We start from the raw sequence: 17,923 nt of genomic DNA, 5'->3' as shown, positions 1-17,923 counted from the left end.
TCTGCATCACTTAAAATCGCCATGGGCGCTACCGGTAGTGTGCTTACCCCTCACTGAGAAACACTGATCTCAGCTTTTTGTTATATGGAGTTGAATACTGCTGAAGATTGCATTAACCCATTCAGACCACAGTTTTTCCCACGTGATAAATAACTTTGTTACTCTATTTAGTACCTTAGTGAGTAGAGAAAAAACTATACAGCCTCCAGAAATGCTTAGTTAGTTGTTTGTTTACTGAAATCTCTGTTAATATTTGGGACAAGCCATGAGCAAAATTGTACTGTGAGCTAACTTAGTTTACTAAAGTAATGCATTGCTAATTATGGACTTGTCGACACCAGTGAGCCAGGGGAAAAAGTTAACTGTTTTGGACGAGGAGCTTCTTCTTGTCAGCTCCAAACATACACAGCGAAGTTGGCCATCTCTTCCAGTTAGATTGAAACTTGTCTTAGTAAGTAAAAAGAAACCTCAAATAATTACTAAGTTAACTTCCTCAATATGTAACTTATTTCAAAATCAAAAGTTATGAAAAAGTCCCCCAAGTTCCCAGCTAACTACTCTGGCATGTAATAGAACCAATCTGCCTATATTTGATTAGTAAACATAGATGACTAAGAAATTTAACCTTGCTTATAGAGGCCATCCAGTTCTCCGAAACAGAATTTTAGTCTTATACCTTGTAAGTGTCTGTTTATCCTTTACTGCAGAATCTATGCAACCCTTAAATAGATATTTATATGAAGCCATCCACTGTTACTTTAATGCTAATATATATCAATTGCTGTAAGAGTAATTATTTGTAATTCCCCGTGGTTTTTTTTTTTAAACTTTATCCTGTTTTTGGTTTCTTTTCCTCTATCTTTACATTTTCTTCTTTTCCTTTCTATTTACCTCCTCTTATCTTAAAGTAGAAAATACATGTGAACTCCGATATCACTCAAGGAGAAATTGGTCTTGTTTCTTGGGAAGAATATGCCTGTCTGTAGAACATGTCCCATGATAGGAGGAACTCTACAGTTTAGTGTTTGGAATTTGATCAACAGGTAAAAGAGGGCTTGTTGTTATGCAGGTTTTTAAAGTTTGATTCTCACTGAAAAACGGTTGTATTCCCAATCATTTCTTTTGTTTGTTTTTGTTCAGGGAGGTTTATTATAATACGTTGAAATATTCGTCAAAAATTTACCTCGGAGACAATTTACCTATTAGTAAATATCTTTACAGTAGAAGTATTTCTTTCAGTAATTATTTACAAACAACACATATTTTTAGGGTAAATATGTTTGCAAGAATTCCTGCAATCTGAACAATACCCATACACTTTTAAACATTGTCTCTATCTGTAGAACAAAAATCCATTGCCATTTGAAGTATTGACCCGAATCCTATAAAATCTTAATTTATCAAAGCACTCAGTTATGAAGATTTCTAGTCTCCTCTGAAATTCTTATGTTTCAATAAAGAAAAAGAAAAAGGTTACAAGACAGTATTCTGATATCAGCAATTTAGTCAAACCAATTTTTAGGATAAAGTTTGAGTTTGTTAGTCCCAGTGCCCTGTATCAAAGGCTGGAACACACATTATCAGGTGCAGCTGGACTGTTTCATAAAAGTCGGTGTCCTATCTGATTGCTCCCTTGTCCATGCCTGGCTAATTATAAATATTTTGATTATCATCCTTGTCTAGTACATTTTATAATAGTATTTTCAGCTTACAAATACATATCTATAATTCTTTCAGTGATACTTTTTGATGTAAATAGGATTTCTCTGCTACAGAAAATATAAATAATCAGGACACCCATTTACAAGCATTTTAGTAACTAAAGTATATTTTGTACTCGAGTGGAACTAAACCTGTAACACTGTAGAAAGGAAAAATAATCAACCCTAGAAATTAATTTGGTAGTTGTATTTAGACATAACCAGCAAGCAGTGAAGATATTTCTAATGGTACCATTGTCTTTCCTCATTGTTTAGATCCCATAGATCATGATGAAATTTTCCTCGGAACTGGACACACATTCTCCCAAACATGTTTATTCCTAGTAGGTTGAATAAAACCTATTCTTTGTTTTGTTTTGTTTTGTTTTTGCGGTACGCGGGCCTCTCACTGTTGCGGCCTCTCCCGTTGCGGAGCACAGGCTCCGGACGCGCAGGCTCAGCGGCCATGGCTCACGGGCCCAGCCGCGGAATGTGGGATCCTCCCAGACCGGGGCACGAACCCACGTCCCCTGCATCGGCAGGCGGACTCTCAACCACTGCGCCACCAGGGAAGCCCCCCCTATTCTTTTAGTAAACATTTTAAGAACATCTGTTATGTTCCAGGGACTGAGTTTAAAAAAAATGGTAATACACTCTATTGTCATGGAGTTTATAACCTTGGGGCAAAAGTACCAAGAGATACAAAATACTGAGAATATTCTGAAAGGGAATAATGTTTATCAGAGTTGGCCCAGCCTTCTACAGAAGGTGATATTTGAATAGCAGTTTCAACAAGGAGAAGGGATTTGCCAAGTTGAAGGGGTGAAGAAGTATGTGTCAGACCAAACAAAGGGTTAGCATGTAACAAGTCCCAGGAGCTCATGAGGGTGAGGGTGTGACATAACGCCAAGAACCTCGGCAGTTCCTCACAGCTCCTCTCTCCCAGGGAGGATAGAGGTGCAGTGCTGGGAGAAACCAAAAAGATAAAATGTGTCCATTCAAGATGAGGAAAAGGGGACAAGAAAGAGGGAGTTGTATGGGCTGTTGGAGGTCAAGTAATTGACAAGGGACTATGCGTAGGTAGTCTTCGGATTTGGCTCTGTTGGGAGCATTGAGGACCGTCGCTGAGCACTAACCTAATAGTTATGGAGGTTACACTGATACAGATTCAAACACGAACGGAGGAGAAGCAGGAAAACAGCACGTGGAGGTGACTCTTCAGACATTTGTTTGGGAAGGTTGGATTACAAGCATTAGGGAGAGGTGATGTGTAACTAGGCAAGGTCCTCTTCCTCCTGCTGTGCCCCCCTCTTCCAGTTTAGAGCTTCTTCGGCACTTCGAGGGCTAAGAGAAGGAATTGCAGGAAAGGCAGGTGTTCCTATAGAGAGGGAGTTGAGAGGGAAAGAAGTCTCAAGAAGGAGCCAGTCAAGGTGGCCGCTTAACCTTGGGCAGGAGAAGGGAAAGCTCCTGGGAGACTGAGAAGAAAGATTACAGAAAGATAGTTTAAAGATGGGTGGTGGGCAGGTGAGAGAGAGTCCATGCCTGAGGGCCACTATTTTTACTATGAAATATTTGTGACATATGAGATCATCTACTGTTGGTAGTGAGACCAACATGTTGGAGGAGGGACTTGAGAGTAATGAAGTTTTAGAAGAGCTGGAGTGTGAGAGGGAGCTGTCCAGGGCCAGGGGGAGGATTCCTAGACAGTGGGAGGCCTGAGTGACCCTAGCATATAGAAATTTATAGAGACAATGAGGAGTGAGTGTGTGTGTTTTCAGGTGTGTGTTCGTATTTGTTTATATGGGTGTGTTCCTGCATGTGTTTGTGTATTTATGTGCTGTAAAGTGAATTCCAGTTCGCATGTAGAAATCAATCATTTAATTTGCCACAGTTTATGGAGCTCCATCTGTTTTCCATCCCTAAGCCAGGCACTTAGGGTTACTGAGATGAGTAACATTGTTTCTGTCCTTGGGAACATTAGGCTAGTGGGTCAGTCATGTAAGCAAATAAAACACCATATAGGGGAGCAGAGGTAATTGGGAGGAGACAGTGTTAATATATGGGTGGGTGGAGACGGAGGAAGTGACATCTCGAAAGCTTCTTGGAAGAAGTGACATGTTAGCCAGCTTCTAAAGGAGGTAAGGGAGTTGCAGGTGAAGCTCTTGAAGATTCCAGAAAGACAAAAGAGATGTTGACCACAGATGTGGTACATACGCAAGGCATGAAGAAGTTGAGAAATTTTGAATGCAGAGTAAACATTGAGGAAGGTGGATGAATCTTAAGAGTTTGTGACCAACTTGGCTTTGTTTTTACAGAACCAGGAATTAGGACCGGAAAATTTTTTAAAAACAAAAATATTTCTGGAGCCTCAGTATGAGGTTTTTTTCTTTTTAAAACCTTTCCAAAAGTTGTAGTCTTACTACAATATTTTCTAAACCTAGTCTCTGGGAGTTTTAAAAAAATTAATGTTAAGAATGACAGTATTAGTTCTAAAATAAATTTTAAAAATTTCGGCTAGATATCCTTGGTTTATATATATGTATGTATATATATTCATATTCATATCCTGTATTCTAATTTCCAAATTATAACTATATTATATGCTAGTTGGCCATTTTTGGCCCTTGAAGAAGTGTAACCTAACACTTATTTATTATACTGTGTCATTGCTCTTTAGAGTGTGAAACTTTTAGAGTTATTAAAGCCTTGTTTTCTTTGGTATCTTTCAAAATGGGGGAAAAGAGTATGCTTTTGGTAACTACTGAGCATTTTCTGAAAGTGTTTCCATCTAGATTGAAAGAGAAAGTAAGTTGTTAAAAGCAAAAATGCCCAGCTGTAGATCGGTCTGAGTTAATAGAGTGTTAGGCAATAGGGGATTCCCCAGCTCCCACCCTCCAGCTTCATTCGTACCTCTGAAGTGCATCATGTTGCCCAAATCAAATTCTTCACTTAATATTTAATGTTTCTGCGATGGAATCACTTTCTCCCTTGAGGTTGACTTCAGATTTGCCAGCCACACTGACAACACTGCACTCCTTATTTTCCCCACATGACCTCAACTTCTGCTTAAAAAATGTTAGAATAAAGGATGCTTTTGTTCATATCTCGCCTGCCTGTGATATATTGACAAAGTGTCTGCCGGCTGAATGGAATAGTTTTACAGTATGAGTGCCGCTTTCAGTGGAGGGGCAGGACTTGGGCTGTAGAAGGAAGTGAATTGGATAGGTCAGGAGAATGTACCATTTGTAAACACCCCTTTCCTTTTTTATTCACGTGTCAGGACAGCAGGAGCAGGCTGTTCAGTGCCCGTGCCTGCGCGGAGCCGGAGGGGGAGCAGCTTGGAAGTCAGCTGCAGTTTTTAAACCTTGCTTTTTATTTCCTGATAATGATCTTCAAGTGCTTGGACTTGTTTGAGAAGCTGTTTTGAAACTAACATGGTTTAGTCCACTAACTGCATGTTGGGTAAATTCAAAACCCACATGCTCGTCCTCTTGCAGTGGAATAAGTCACATCTGATGGACATTTTCTGTGCTTATAGCATAGTAATGAACATCTGACAGGCGCGACCTTTCATAAGACAACCCACACTATTGGCTTTCTGCCCAGAATATTGCTGCAACACTATCTGTGATTGGTTATCTCTCTATCATGCATTGCTTCACAAGGGGAAACGGCCCCTTTTTTTAATAAATCTACGATGGCTGGCTGCATTATGCCTCACTGTAAGTATTGTGTGTGTGTGTGTGTGTGTGTGTGTGTGTGTGTGAGAGAGAGAGAGAGAGAGAGAGAGAGAGAGAGAGTGAGTGTGTGAGAAAGGGAGAGAGAGAGGCTGACTTGAATACTACTTAGTCTGGTAGCACATGGCAAGGTTGTGATACTGTAGGACATCAGTGAAGAGCTACTTAGTAAATCTTAACCTATCTCTTTTTTCTACAGGTTGGTACTAAGAAGTGCCTTTCCTGACGTCTCTGCTGCTTGGAACCGCTTCTAGAGCAGTCTCTGCTTTTGCCTTGCTTGCTGCCAGCTAGACTGTGACGACAGCACATCCACCCTCCACCTCTAGCCCAGACACCCCCATTTCTACTTATAATCAAGAGAAAAGCTCTAAGTATCTGGCATTGCCCTAGGCTGCTTTAGTTTTAAAAGAAAAGTTTGCTGAAAAAGTAAGATATCTTCTGCCAGGAAATCAAGGAGGAAAAAAAAAAATCATTTTCTCGATTTTGCTCTAAACTGCTGCATCTGTCTATGCCAAACTAATCAATACCGATTGCATCACCAAACTCCATTGCAAATTCAGCTGTGAGGAGATTCCCTTTCAGACAACTTTGCTGAAAGCAGCTTGGAAATTCGGTGTCAAAGGGTCTGCCACGTTTTCATGCTTGCATTTTGGGCTCCAAATTGGCACTGGGAAGGGGTAACTGAGAGCACAAGGCTGATCCGAGGCCCTACTTTTAAACGTTCATCTACTTACGATCCTAGTATTTCTCTAAAAACCAAAACCTCTTTGAATTAACAGTTTCATGCTGTGAATTTGTAGTGGGAGATCTTTTCCTTGATATTGACAACACAATTTTCCATGTACTTTTAAAGCAGGGAGTGGGGGAAAAGTATTTTGGAGGAGACATTTTCATCATCATTTTACAGTTTTATCAGTTCAGTTTTTTCTTTTTTTGGTTGTTACTGTTTTTTTTGGGGGGGGTTGGGTTTGTTGGTTTCACTGAAAATTTTAACTACCTGTAAAATCTAAACATGGCTGTTAGTGTCACACCAATTCGGGACACAAAATGGCTAACACTGGAAGTATGTAGAGAGTTCCAAAGGGGGACTTGCTCACGGCCAGACACGGAATGTAAATTTGCACATCCTTCGAAAAGCTGCCAAGTTGAAAATGGACGAGTAATCGCCTGCTTTGATTCATTGAAAGTGAGTAAATATTATATTATTTTAAGGATATGCAATAATTGAATAAAGGGGATATGGATATACAGTCCACTGAGTTTGGAATTATGGATTGCTGTGTTAATAGTTTTAGTTATACGGTGTGTTCTTGATGATGTTGAGGTGGGGGACTTTACTGAGAAGCAATAGAACCAAGTCTGGCCAAACTTTCTTTGTTATGAATAACTTTCTCCGTCCTTTAATGCTGTGATTTTTTTTTCTAGAGCAGAAGGTGTCAGGCTACTTTGTACTTAATAATAGCTAAGTCAGTGCCTATCTATAGGAATAGTCAATGTAGATACATGTGTGTGTTAGCATGTGCATAGATTATATACAAGGCCATGGCACTAGCTGAATGGGGATGATTTGTTTTTGCTTGTTTGAAAACGTGCTGTACCGTTGTAAAAGTATAGCAGATTTTGTCAGCTAAACTTGGATAGACTTTTTATATTAATGTTTTGACATTATGGAGTTCCTTTTTGTTGTATGAGCATATTATTTTAAGGCCAGAAGCAATGCATTTTGTGGAAAACATAACTAGAAGTAAGGTTCTGGGCTGCTACCACAGTACCCTATCAGAGGCATAAACTTTGTCGAATGTGACTTTTATAATTCAGTAGAAACGCTTGAGTAGTATTATTAATTGGATTTTTTAAGTTTCTAAAATTCTAACGTGAAGTAACTTAGCAGTTTATTTTTTGTTACCTCCTGATTATTATGTTTTTATTTGTAACAGTCTCAGCTAGGGGTGTTAAAAGTTAGCTTTTGTGGGCACCATAATGCCAGCAAGTTCACTTTAGTATATTTCGACATTCAAAAATGTCATTGGGTTCGTATTTCAGGTATCATGTTTGAAAGTGGGTCTTTTAAAAGATAGCATACATGTCTTAATTTTGATGTGCAAGGTCGACTAGAAGTGTGACGATTCCTTGGTACTCTCTACATACTTGGTTTAATGAACTGCCTTTGAATATTAATGTGCTGGTTTAATTCACTCTTGGAACCTTGGAGAGGGGAGTCGCTGTTATTTCAACATATATAGAAAAGTGAAGGTTTCATAGATCCATTTTGTCTTTTGCAAAAAGAAAAAAATAGTGCTACAGTAACCTTTCTTTAATACCATAGGGGTGAATTAACTGAAATAGTTAACATGTAAGTTAACTCATAACTCACCCCAATGTTAGGAGTTAACTTGTGAGTTAACTATTTCAGTAAATTGCTTCTTGGTCCAATGTGTGCAGCTCACTTTGCTAAAGTTTCACCAAAGACTCAAGGATATTATCTTCAAAGTAGAATATAAAAAAAGGTATTAACGACAACAAAGATACCTTATAGTGTTAGATTGTTCTTAGTGTCATAGTGCTAAAGATCAATAAACAAAAGTTATAAATTACCACTGGGCCTTTTTTTTCCCTTTCCTTTGAAAGGCATCGATGAAGGGCACAGTGGTTGTACCTTGTGAATGTGTCTTCCTAAATTCCTGCCAACTGAATTTAGGTGTGATTAGAGACTGGGACCCATAAAATGAGGGGCAAAGGGCTAATTACACTTGTCGGTAACCAGCTGTGTCCATCAGTAACCCTGTTTTGACCCAATTACTAGTAAATCCAATTTTTAATCCCACAGACAGTTGATGGTGCACTGGTAGCTGCAAAATGAAGGACCTTAAACTTGGCTGTGACACTGAGTGGTTTCACAGAAGACCTGCTTTCACAGCATTTGGAAACATTGTGAAACATTAAAATTCAGTTGCTATTTTTCCATCTCAAAATATTTTTTTAGTTGCTGCTCACTTGTGGCCATGGAACAGTCCCCCTTTGAGTAAAGCAGCAGCATTGCTTAATGACATGCTGTGTGGTTAACAGGATTCAACTGCCACATCAACATCAAGGACTTTGTTTTTAATAACAAATAATTTCAAGATTTTAAATTTACTTTTGAAAGCAGCTTGTTGTAGCAGCTAATCAGTGCAAACGTTGTCCATATTCTTTGTCTTTCTAAGAGAAACTGAAATTTAATTTATAGTGTCTAAAATGTGGTAAGATATTTTGATTTAAATAACAGGGAAAAAATAAACACAAATTTATTTCTGGTGGAGCTTCATCCCCAGAACAACAGCTCCTTAACTGTTAGTGAATTATGTTAAGAATTAATTTTAAAAAATTTGAATGTGTAATTAAGTATTCATGTTTCAAAAAGCCATGTTTCATATATATATGTGTGTATGTTTGTAACTAACACATGTGATTCTTTATAGAGTATTTAGAATCCCACCTTTTAGATAGTAGTCTTCCTGTGTTCAATTTTGTGGCTAAAATAGATCAAAAACATATTTTGAAACAGTTAAAGTAATTCTATGACTCATGCCTGAAGTTCTGAAATTTGGGAGCATTATGAGGTTTCCATGCCAGTAACCGCTAGATCATTTGTATTGTTTCAGAGAGTAAACGGAAGGAATTTAGAAAACTTGTAATATCCTGACTTCTTTAATAAAATGTGTTCTATATATTGCTACAATCCATAGTCCAGCCTTTTGTGAGTTCTTGAGCCCTGAGATGGAGGTAGACTGTGTAATCTACTATTTTTAGCAAGTTAGGAAAGCAAACCAAATACTCTCTGAGAGGACCCTGGGAAATGGCTGTACCCTTCAGCTGTGCTGTTTCAGACTTTGGCCAGGCTCCCAGGTGACTTAGGTTTATAGCAGACTTCTACATAGAGGCGGAGAATTCATTTCATTAAAAACAGAAGTCAAACAGTTCAAGAAAGTATTTATGTAAAATAAATCAATTGGCATACTAAAGGGAATAGGAAGAAAATCAGCTGATAGTCTTTTAGTTGCATATTGGTGATTTTAAAGTTTAAATAATTAACTTAGATGCATTTACTACGTGAAAACCTAGAATTCTGCATCACAGTAAATGTGTTGCTAAGTAAAATGAGAATATATAATAATGAGGAGTATACGTACATATGCATATACTGAAATAGAATGATAGCAGTAAGAACAAAAGATGTAATAATGAGTCATCATTTATAAATTAAACAATATTTTAAGCACTTAATTTTTCTCCCTTAATTTTGCTTTTGCACTTGCGGTCTTAATTTCCAGCAGTCTAAGAGTATATTCATACTGAGAATTAAATTGCTCACAGATTATAGATTTGAGTGTTTTATTACTTCAGAAATACTGAACATTAGAAAAGGTGTTTTATTTAATGCTGGAGAGGATTTTTTTTCTTATGGCTTATGAAAGGGATACCAAAAGAGAAAAATGTCAACACTATAAGATGCTATTAGAATATTATGTTTCAGGAGTGATGATTCAAAGAGTCGTTAATGGCAAGTTGCCTATTTTCTTCAGTAATAATCTCTTAACTAAAATTAAGTAGTTGATATAAAGAAAGCCTACAGGCCGTATTTTAATGTGATACCAAGTTATTTATATTATCAAAAAATAAGCTTTCATCTTGTGACCAGCAGAAAGAGACTTGCTTATTGAATTCTTCTTTTTCAAATATCCATTTATTTTTCAGGTGCTGTGGGAGGAGAAATATAACCTTTATGTTTACTATCTATTTTCCAAAAATCTAGCAAACTTTTACCTTTGAAAAGTTTAGTACCTTGCTCTCTTATCAAATTGGGCAATTTTGTCTAAGATAAATAATTGTTCATTTCACTGTTATACATGTTTGTGTATATAGATAGCCCAGCTGATCAAATTTATCATAGACACATCAGAGACCAGATTCCACTGCAAAGTGGTGTGGAATCAAGGGCATGAGCGAACACATTTAAAGTGCCTCTGAAGACTTAGCAGAATATATGAAGTAATAAAATCAGCTGTTAGAAGACACACAAATAGGTAAACATCCAGGTAAATGAGCAACTAGAAAACTCATAGTTAGTAACACAGATAAACCAAATCTCCAGATGGTTACGTGGGGATAGGGTGACATAACTGGACTGAGACCATAAAGTGGTCTCAAAGTATTTACAGTTACATTTTAGAAGATCTTCCACTGTTAGCACAGTTTATCTTCAATTTAGCAGTTGCCTGTGTTGCTGCTACTCTAAGTCCCAGCATAGTCTTTCCATAATATCTTTAAAACCAGTTCAGCTGATAATCCTGACAAAATGGTGTCTGCAAATTTCAGGCTAAACATCTACTTTTGAATTAAAACTTTGATCTAGTAGGCTCCTAATTGAAATAACTTTTACCTAGAATTTCATTGTTGTTTGTTGTTTTTCTAAGGGCATCTCCCATGTGATATTAAAACTCTGACAGAGTGTTGTATGTACATATAGCTCTGTAGGTACATATTCAGTGTGTCTTTCAGTGACAGGTTGGCACAGGACTTCCTCATTTCCCCCTAATGATTTAGGAGATGAGCTATTAGCATAATTGGGTAGCATTGTGTATCATATGAAAGTTCAAATTGTATTTTCTAAGCAGAAATGCCACCACTTTGTAAAGAACATCCTGTGAATGAGCCAGGTGTAATGTCATCAACTCTGACACAAACCTTTCTTTAATGAAATTCTCAGTAGCCGCAGCTGCTTTGGTAATACTTACAACTTTATTCATTTACCTATTTGTATTCTATGGTTAGCCTTTTTTAAGAATAATATTTTTTAAAGGAGTAAAGATTTTTAAACTTTTGGACAAATTTCAAGCCGTGTTTTGAATCATGATACCTAAGGCACTAATTCTAGAACTAGTTTTTTTTTTTCTTCATAAGATTATGGTACACTGCTTCTATTTTTTCTTTTTCGCATTAAACCTTGCTTCAATTTTTGTGGCAAACTAAAAACAACTTAAACCTAAAGCAATATGGCACTTATAATCGAGTTCAAACTTTAATTGTAACTCGGACTTCTAAACGTACACAGAATTCTGATTCCACACGAATGGCCTCAAAGCAATTCCATGTACAAGGCTGTTGCTGACGGCTATTACTGACTTAAAAGAGCCTATGCAGCGTGGTGTAAATCTTGTATTCAGGAAGTGTGTGACATGTGCCTGGTTCACGCGAGAGGTGAGAAATTGAATGTTTCTCAGACTCAGCACAGACACCTAGGGACCTAGTTTGGGAAGCTTATCCTGTCATTTTCCTTGCCAAGGATAAGTAGAGGATTTCAGCTATCAACATCGCTAATCTGTTACCTTTCATGCTGAGCAATGTCTCTGCCTTCCCACAGACTTAGACAAAGCTTCTTATTTTCTTACAAAGAGATCCTATTGAGCAAATTTTAAGTGTTTTTTTTTTTTTTTTTTTTTTTAAACTTCAGCAGAAACACATTTTGTGCTTGTAGATAAGGGAGCAATTTCTATGTTAACAAGGCCAAAAATTATGTCAGTGGAAATGGATAACTAAGTAGATGGTCTGTGATTTAGCCCTGATGATAGTTATTAATACGCAGAAATTTCAGTAAAAGCAACTGGAAAGGCTTGTTAGAAATACTTAGTTGCTTGAAGTATAACAGATTGTTAGACTAGTGATTTCTTGGTGAATTGTACCTTAAACAAGAATAATTCTGGTGAGGACATCTTATTCTAATATTTATTTATGATAAACAACTACAGAGTTTTTATCTTATACTGTATTTCTTTTTTTTTTTTTTTTTTTTTCTGTACGCGGTCCTCCCACTGTTGTGGCCTCTCCCGTTGCGGAGCACAGGCTCCGGACACACAGGCTCAGCGGCCATGGCTCACGGGCCCAGCCGCTCCGCGGCATGTGGGATCTTCCTGGACCGGGGCACGAATCCGTGTCCCCTGCACCGGCAGACGGACTGTCAACCACTGCGCCACCAGGGAAGCCCTATACTGTATTTCTTATACAGAAAACATCAAATGAACATCACCTACAGCATTATTTATACTCTTCTGGCACATTTTTGAAAGATTTTCACTTTGAGATAGTTTGATTTGTTGTTAGAGATAAAACTTTCTCTATTATAAGGACTTGTGTTTTAAAAATACTGATAGTTATAATCCCTTATACATTATAATTTGATTGAAAGGCTGTCTCCTGGATACCTTTGGGCCTTGGCCGTGTCTGACCAGTATTACTCTTCTTGTGTTATCCCTGAGTTCTTTCCAGCTTTCTAACTGCCCAGCTTCAGAACTGTTGGTTCTGATTCCTTTTTATATTTCTCTCTGGAGTCATACAGAAATGATTTAGACATTTTGTCTTTAAGGAATTACATTCAGTATTGAGTAACAGAGACAGACACCTTTGCTCCACAGCATGAGGCATAAACAAATTAAGGGTTTATATCTCAGTAGGTTGTCCAGGCCTATGTGATGACTCCACAGTCACTAGAACTTAGGTTTCTTCACCCTTAGGTCCTCGGGAACACATGACTTCCAACTATAGGTTTATTTAAAAATTGCAAGACGGCCACTGCAGTGCCAGCCACCATATCCGCATTCCAGGAAGCAGGAAGATGCATGGGCAAAAGAGGCCACAGCCCAGCCCACTTAGGCTCCTTTTAGCAAAAGTCCTCTAAGCTTCACCCAGTGATTCATCCTGGTTTCTCATTGGCAGCAAGGATAGCTGGAAACTGTGTACTTAACTGTCGCCCTGATTGAAACCGTGCCTCTGGGTAGTTTAGGTAGAAGGGGGAAATGGATGTTCAGGAGGGCAGTTACTGGGATGGGAGTAAGCGAGATTGTTTTCCCCCAAAAAAACCTCCAGAATCAAGTATCTCTCCCTGAAAAACATCTGGGTATGAGGGGAGATCACTTCTGAAGAGAAACTTGTATCTTTTTATCTTGGCAAACCTGTCCTCACTTTTCCTGTCCTCGTTAACTAGAGTTGCCTTTTTTTTTTTTCCTTTCAAATCATGATATATTTAGTCAATAAAATATGGCATATCACGAATGGATTGATTTTTACTAATACAGAAATAAAAAATTGCTTTCTTTATTTTTTAAATTTTCCTATTGCCAGTGCATACTTATATAAACAGTTATATATTTATAACTGGAATATAACAGGAACGTATGTCATAAAAAACAGATCTCAATGATTTCGACAAAAGAATCTGTAGTTACTCTGATGCCTATTTCTGCTGCTTCTGCAAATATACTTTATTTCCTCTGTATGAAGCAAAATAAAATGAGTTAATATTTATTGAAAATTATTTAATGCTGGTCAGTATTTTCAGTGCTTTTAATTTTTTCATAGTACTTAGTCCTCACAAAAACTCTTTGAAGAGTTACTGGTATCACTGCCATTTCTCAGATGGTCACACTGGAGTACAGAGAAGTTAAGTGATGCCCCCAAGGTCATTCACCCAGTAAAATGTGGACTCCAAGCCTGGTAACCTAATTTCGCAGCCTGCACTTTTAACCACTTTCCTGTAAAACATTGCTTCTTAATTTACATATCCACATCCCAAGAATTCAGCAAAGAAAATACCTGACCAGTAGTGCTTAAGAATAAAAATTAATATTTCAGGCAGATTTATAGCATAGGGCCTAAAGCAGTAAATACTCAAAACATTATATTTTAAGTCAACAAATGAATCAATGAGGGAACACGAAATAGCATCAAGAATGCTTCCACCAGGCTTCCCTGGTGGCGTAGTGGTTGAGAGTCCGCCTGCCGATGCAGGGAACGCAGGTTCGTGCCCCGGTCCAGGAAGATCCCACATGCCGCGGAGCGGCTGGGCCCGTGAGCCATGGCCGCTGAGCCTGTGCGTCCGGAGCCTGTGCTCCGTGACGGGAGAGGCCACAACAGTGAGAGGCCCACGTACCAAAAAAAAAAAAAAAAAAAAAAAAAAAAAAAAAAAGAATGCTTCCACCAACTTTCAAAGATTATATATTTATTTTAAATGTATGGCCATGTAGGAAAAACATTTTAAATTAATCATCTTAAGGAGTCACTGTATAAACTACATGGCTGTCCCCCAATGTATTAAAAAAAACATATTCCAAAGTTCTAATTGTTTAGAAAGCATTTTTCCACAGAAGCAGTGTGGTTAAGTCATTAGTCCAACCCTGGGAAGCCTAAGTAACCCATAGGATGCTTGAGTTATAGTCCAGTGCAAAGAGTACCCTGGAAACTCTGATTATTAATTAAACCCAGGAGGCTCCCCAGAAACATAATTGAGTACTGCCCCATCATACATCTTAAGTAATATTAGTGTCATAGGTCCCCAGCTGCTTTTGTTAAACTGTTTCGATGGGAAAAATACATTTCAAGTTTCGGTTTGGGGCTCTGGAAATTCATCTGGGCCTAATGCAGGGAAGGTAGCCTTTCCCAAACTCCCAGACGCTATCTGCAAGCTGGTGCGGGAGGTTTCCTCAGCTCCATGTTTGGGCTGCTCCTGTGCCCCAGAGCTGGCTTTCAATAGGGTAGTGGCTCAGAATCATAGGGACTAAAGACAGGGTATGGAATGAGGGGCTATGTCAAAAGCTTCCCCTGGGTGGGATGACTTTTTTGTTAATATATCTTCCAAGTAACCTTTCTTTTTTGCTAAGGTCTCAACCTGCTTCCTTCTCAAATATATAGCTTTTTTGGTTCTGAGTCTGGTCCACTGTGGAACTTCATATTGATGAACGGCTTCTTCCCATTCTCTTTCCTTTCTAAAATTATCAAAAGTGTAGCTTTGTTTTGATACCGTTTCTTTCTGATTACTAGTAGAAATGGGGAAAAATAGGTGCATAGTGAAAATATCAAACTAAGATTTTTTTGTTTTTGTTTTCTGGCCATTTTATCACAGGATATAGTCAAGGGATCAGCAATAAAGAACCAGATATGAGAAGAAAGACATTTAGGAGGTGATAGGGGGTGGGGATTTCACAATTCAAGGAGTATAACTTAAACACTTCCTGTGTCAAACTTTGGGAAGGCAGATATTAAAAACACAGCCCTCCGGGGGCAAATTGCTAACAGGGACACCAGTATATTAGGTGGTGGTGGTAGAGTTCAGAGGTGGAACTTTTCCATAGCAATTGGAGGGTCGGTGGAAGAGAAACTTAAGGAAGAGAAAGAGAAATGTGTCTGGTGGTTTATCTTTCCGTTTTTTCCCCTCCCTTCCCTCTCACAACTACTAATTCTGAGACCACAAGTAGAAAGAGAAGAACTAGAGGGAATTCCCAATAAGAGAGTTCCCATAGCCACAGGCCACCAGGCTGGGGCAGCTCTCCCTGCATCACCATCGGTCTCTTGGGAACCACCTATATTTTAACCCTAGATAACAAGTTTAGGCTCAGAAGGATTCTTCTGATGCTATCTCAGGTTTTTTTTTTTTTAAGACTTTTTTGATGTGGACCATTTTTAAAGGCTTTATTGAATTTGCTTCTGTTTTCTGTTTTGGTTTTTTGGCCGTGCGGCATGTGGGATCTTAGCTCCCTGACCAGGGATCGAACCCGCACCCCCTGCATTGGGAGGCGAAGTCTTAACCACTGGACCGCCAGGGAGGTCCCTGATGCTATCTGAATTTATTCAACAATATTTATATTTTAATTGCAGTTCATGTTAGATTGAGACTCACTATTTATTGAGATCCAAAAACTGTTTTCTCAAGACCCCATACGACCCCGGGCATCTTAACTTAGAATTTATCTCTCTGCATAAAATTCAGACTTGGTGTGGAGGCTTCTGGTTTTCAGAATCACTTATACTTAATTCCAGGCTATTCTCAAATAAGGCAGGAAGCATCTGCTGTTAATACTTGACAGTAAATTACATAAAGTAAAACATGGAAAATTAAAGTTAGAAAAGCTGGGAAGCTTTTCTATCATTTTCAATTTTCTGCACAAGCACGGACATAATCAGTGTTTAGGATCTGCTCGTGACGGATAAATTACATCTGTAATTCATTCTTTTCCATGTTACTGCATTCAGACGATAATTTGCTTTCAGATATCTTTGCTCATCTAATATTCTAAAATCGTTCATAGACTGAAAATAAGTCTAGTAACATCTTCCAGTCCCATAAAGCTTTTCTAACTAAACAGTGTTAGCTTACCAAATGGGCCAAGTTAAAAAAAAAAAAAAAAAAGGTTTTAGAGAAATACAGAGCCAAATTTATCATGCCCAAAATAAGATTCCTCTTTGGTAGACGACATTGCTTTTCATAAAACAATTCTTTAAGGGAGGCAACTGAGAAATGAACCATGAAAAACGAAATAACTAAAGAATTCATTTATTTATAAAGAATCCTGTTAAGAGAGATCTGTGTTCTGAATGGACTTTCTTCACATTATCTCATATCTCTTCGTGGCTAAGTGGAAACTAATGAAATCTAAATCTAGCCATGAGAAAAGATTATCATCATGATTTTATTTATTAAAATTTTTTCACTATTATGAAATTTTACTGCCAGATATTGCCTTCCATGAATTATAGCACAGTAATAAATTGAAGACAAATGTACACATAAGAATACCCAATATGTAAAAGAACACTCCCAAAACCAAAACAAACTCATCTTAAACTCAGATAAACTAAAAGTCATATCCACATTGAAGAAGAGTCATCTACATTGCAAGTTTTTGCATGATGGAGTCTATTTAAGTAGCTTCCCCCCAACCTTTATATGTAACATACATATAGTGGGTTAAGTATGCATGGTGAGAACTGCAAAATTATTATTATTTTTTAGAATCTTTATTGGTTACTTTTGGCTTCTGTGTTGGCTTCTGTGTTTCCCGTAAGGATGAATAATGCTGGAGGAGAGATTTTCACCCCAAACACATATTTTTATACTGAATGGTTAGGAATTTAAAAAATGGCAAACCAAAGTATTTGCCACCTCTGCATCTCAATTAATGGAAAGTAATCCATTCTTCCTCCCCTTTTCATCATTTATTACCTGCTGTGTACCAGACATTGCAATAGGCAGTGGGTGAATAACACACAGAGCCTGTTAGGTTGTTGATAGACTACAGCTTCTGAGAAGTATAATGAAGATTAAAATGATCATAGAATAATAAAACATTGTTTTAACTCTTCTATTCTTTAATATTAAAATGTCCCAGTGGAACACAAATTTGCCCACGTAAAATGTAAGTAGGCATTAAATGTCCTTGTGTATGTCTGAGAGGTTTGTCATGAAAAACTTGGAAACCATTAAGTAGTCAGTGTGGGAAGAGCAGATGAATTTCAACTCTGGTTATGTGTACTGCTGGAGAAACTGTGTGCTTGTATTAGTAGAGTGTGTTTACATGGTAAAAGATTTATACTAGACCCATCATATTCCAAAATTTAGCAAGATAAACCTGAATCAGATTGATTTTTAGGTAACACATAGAAATGGTTAATTTTACTCCC

The 17,923-nt window shown here is 37.8% G+C and overlaps 1 protein-coding gene across 13 annotated transcripts in view; it reads left to right on the top strand.

The window, feature by feature from the left end:
- MBNL1 (muscleblind like splicing regulator 1) overlaps window positions 1–17,923 on the top strand; it is a 179,326-nt gene that overhangs the window by 24,970 nt on the left and 136,433 nt on the right. For 12 of the 13 annotated variants that reach the window (XM_060099520.1, XM_060099523.1, XM_060099514.1 and 9 more), the window contains exon 2: window positions 5,637–6,623. The exons of the other annotated variant lie outside the window; for it this stretch is intronic. In XM_060099520.1, the coding sequence (XP_059955503.1) occupies window positions 6,450–6,623 (174 nt within the window). In that variant the 5' untranslated portion in view covers window positions 5,637–6,449. The remainder of the gene's footprint in view (window positions 1–5,636; window positions 6,624–17,923) is intronic. 13 annotated transcript variants of the gene reach the window in all.

This window comes from Mesoplodon densirostris, chromosome 5 (assembly GCF_025265405.1).
Source record: "Mesoplodon densirostris isolate mMesDen1 chromosome 5, mMesDen1 primary haplotype, whole genome shotgun sequence".
In the NCBI taxonomy this organism is placed as follows: domain Eukaryota; kingdom Metazoa; phylum Chordata; class Mammalia; order Artiodactyla; family Ziphiidae; genus Mesoplodon; species Mesoplodon densirostris.
Note: the sequence above shows the minus strand (reverse complement) of the source record. Positions and strands in the feature narration are given on the sequence as shown.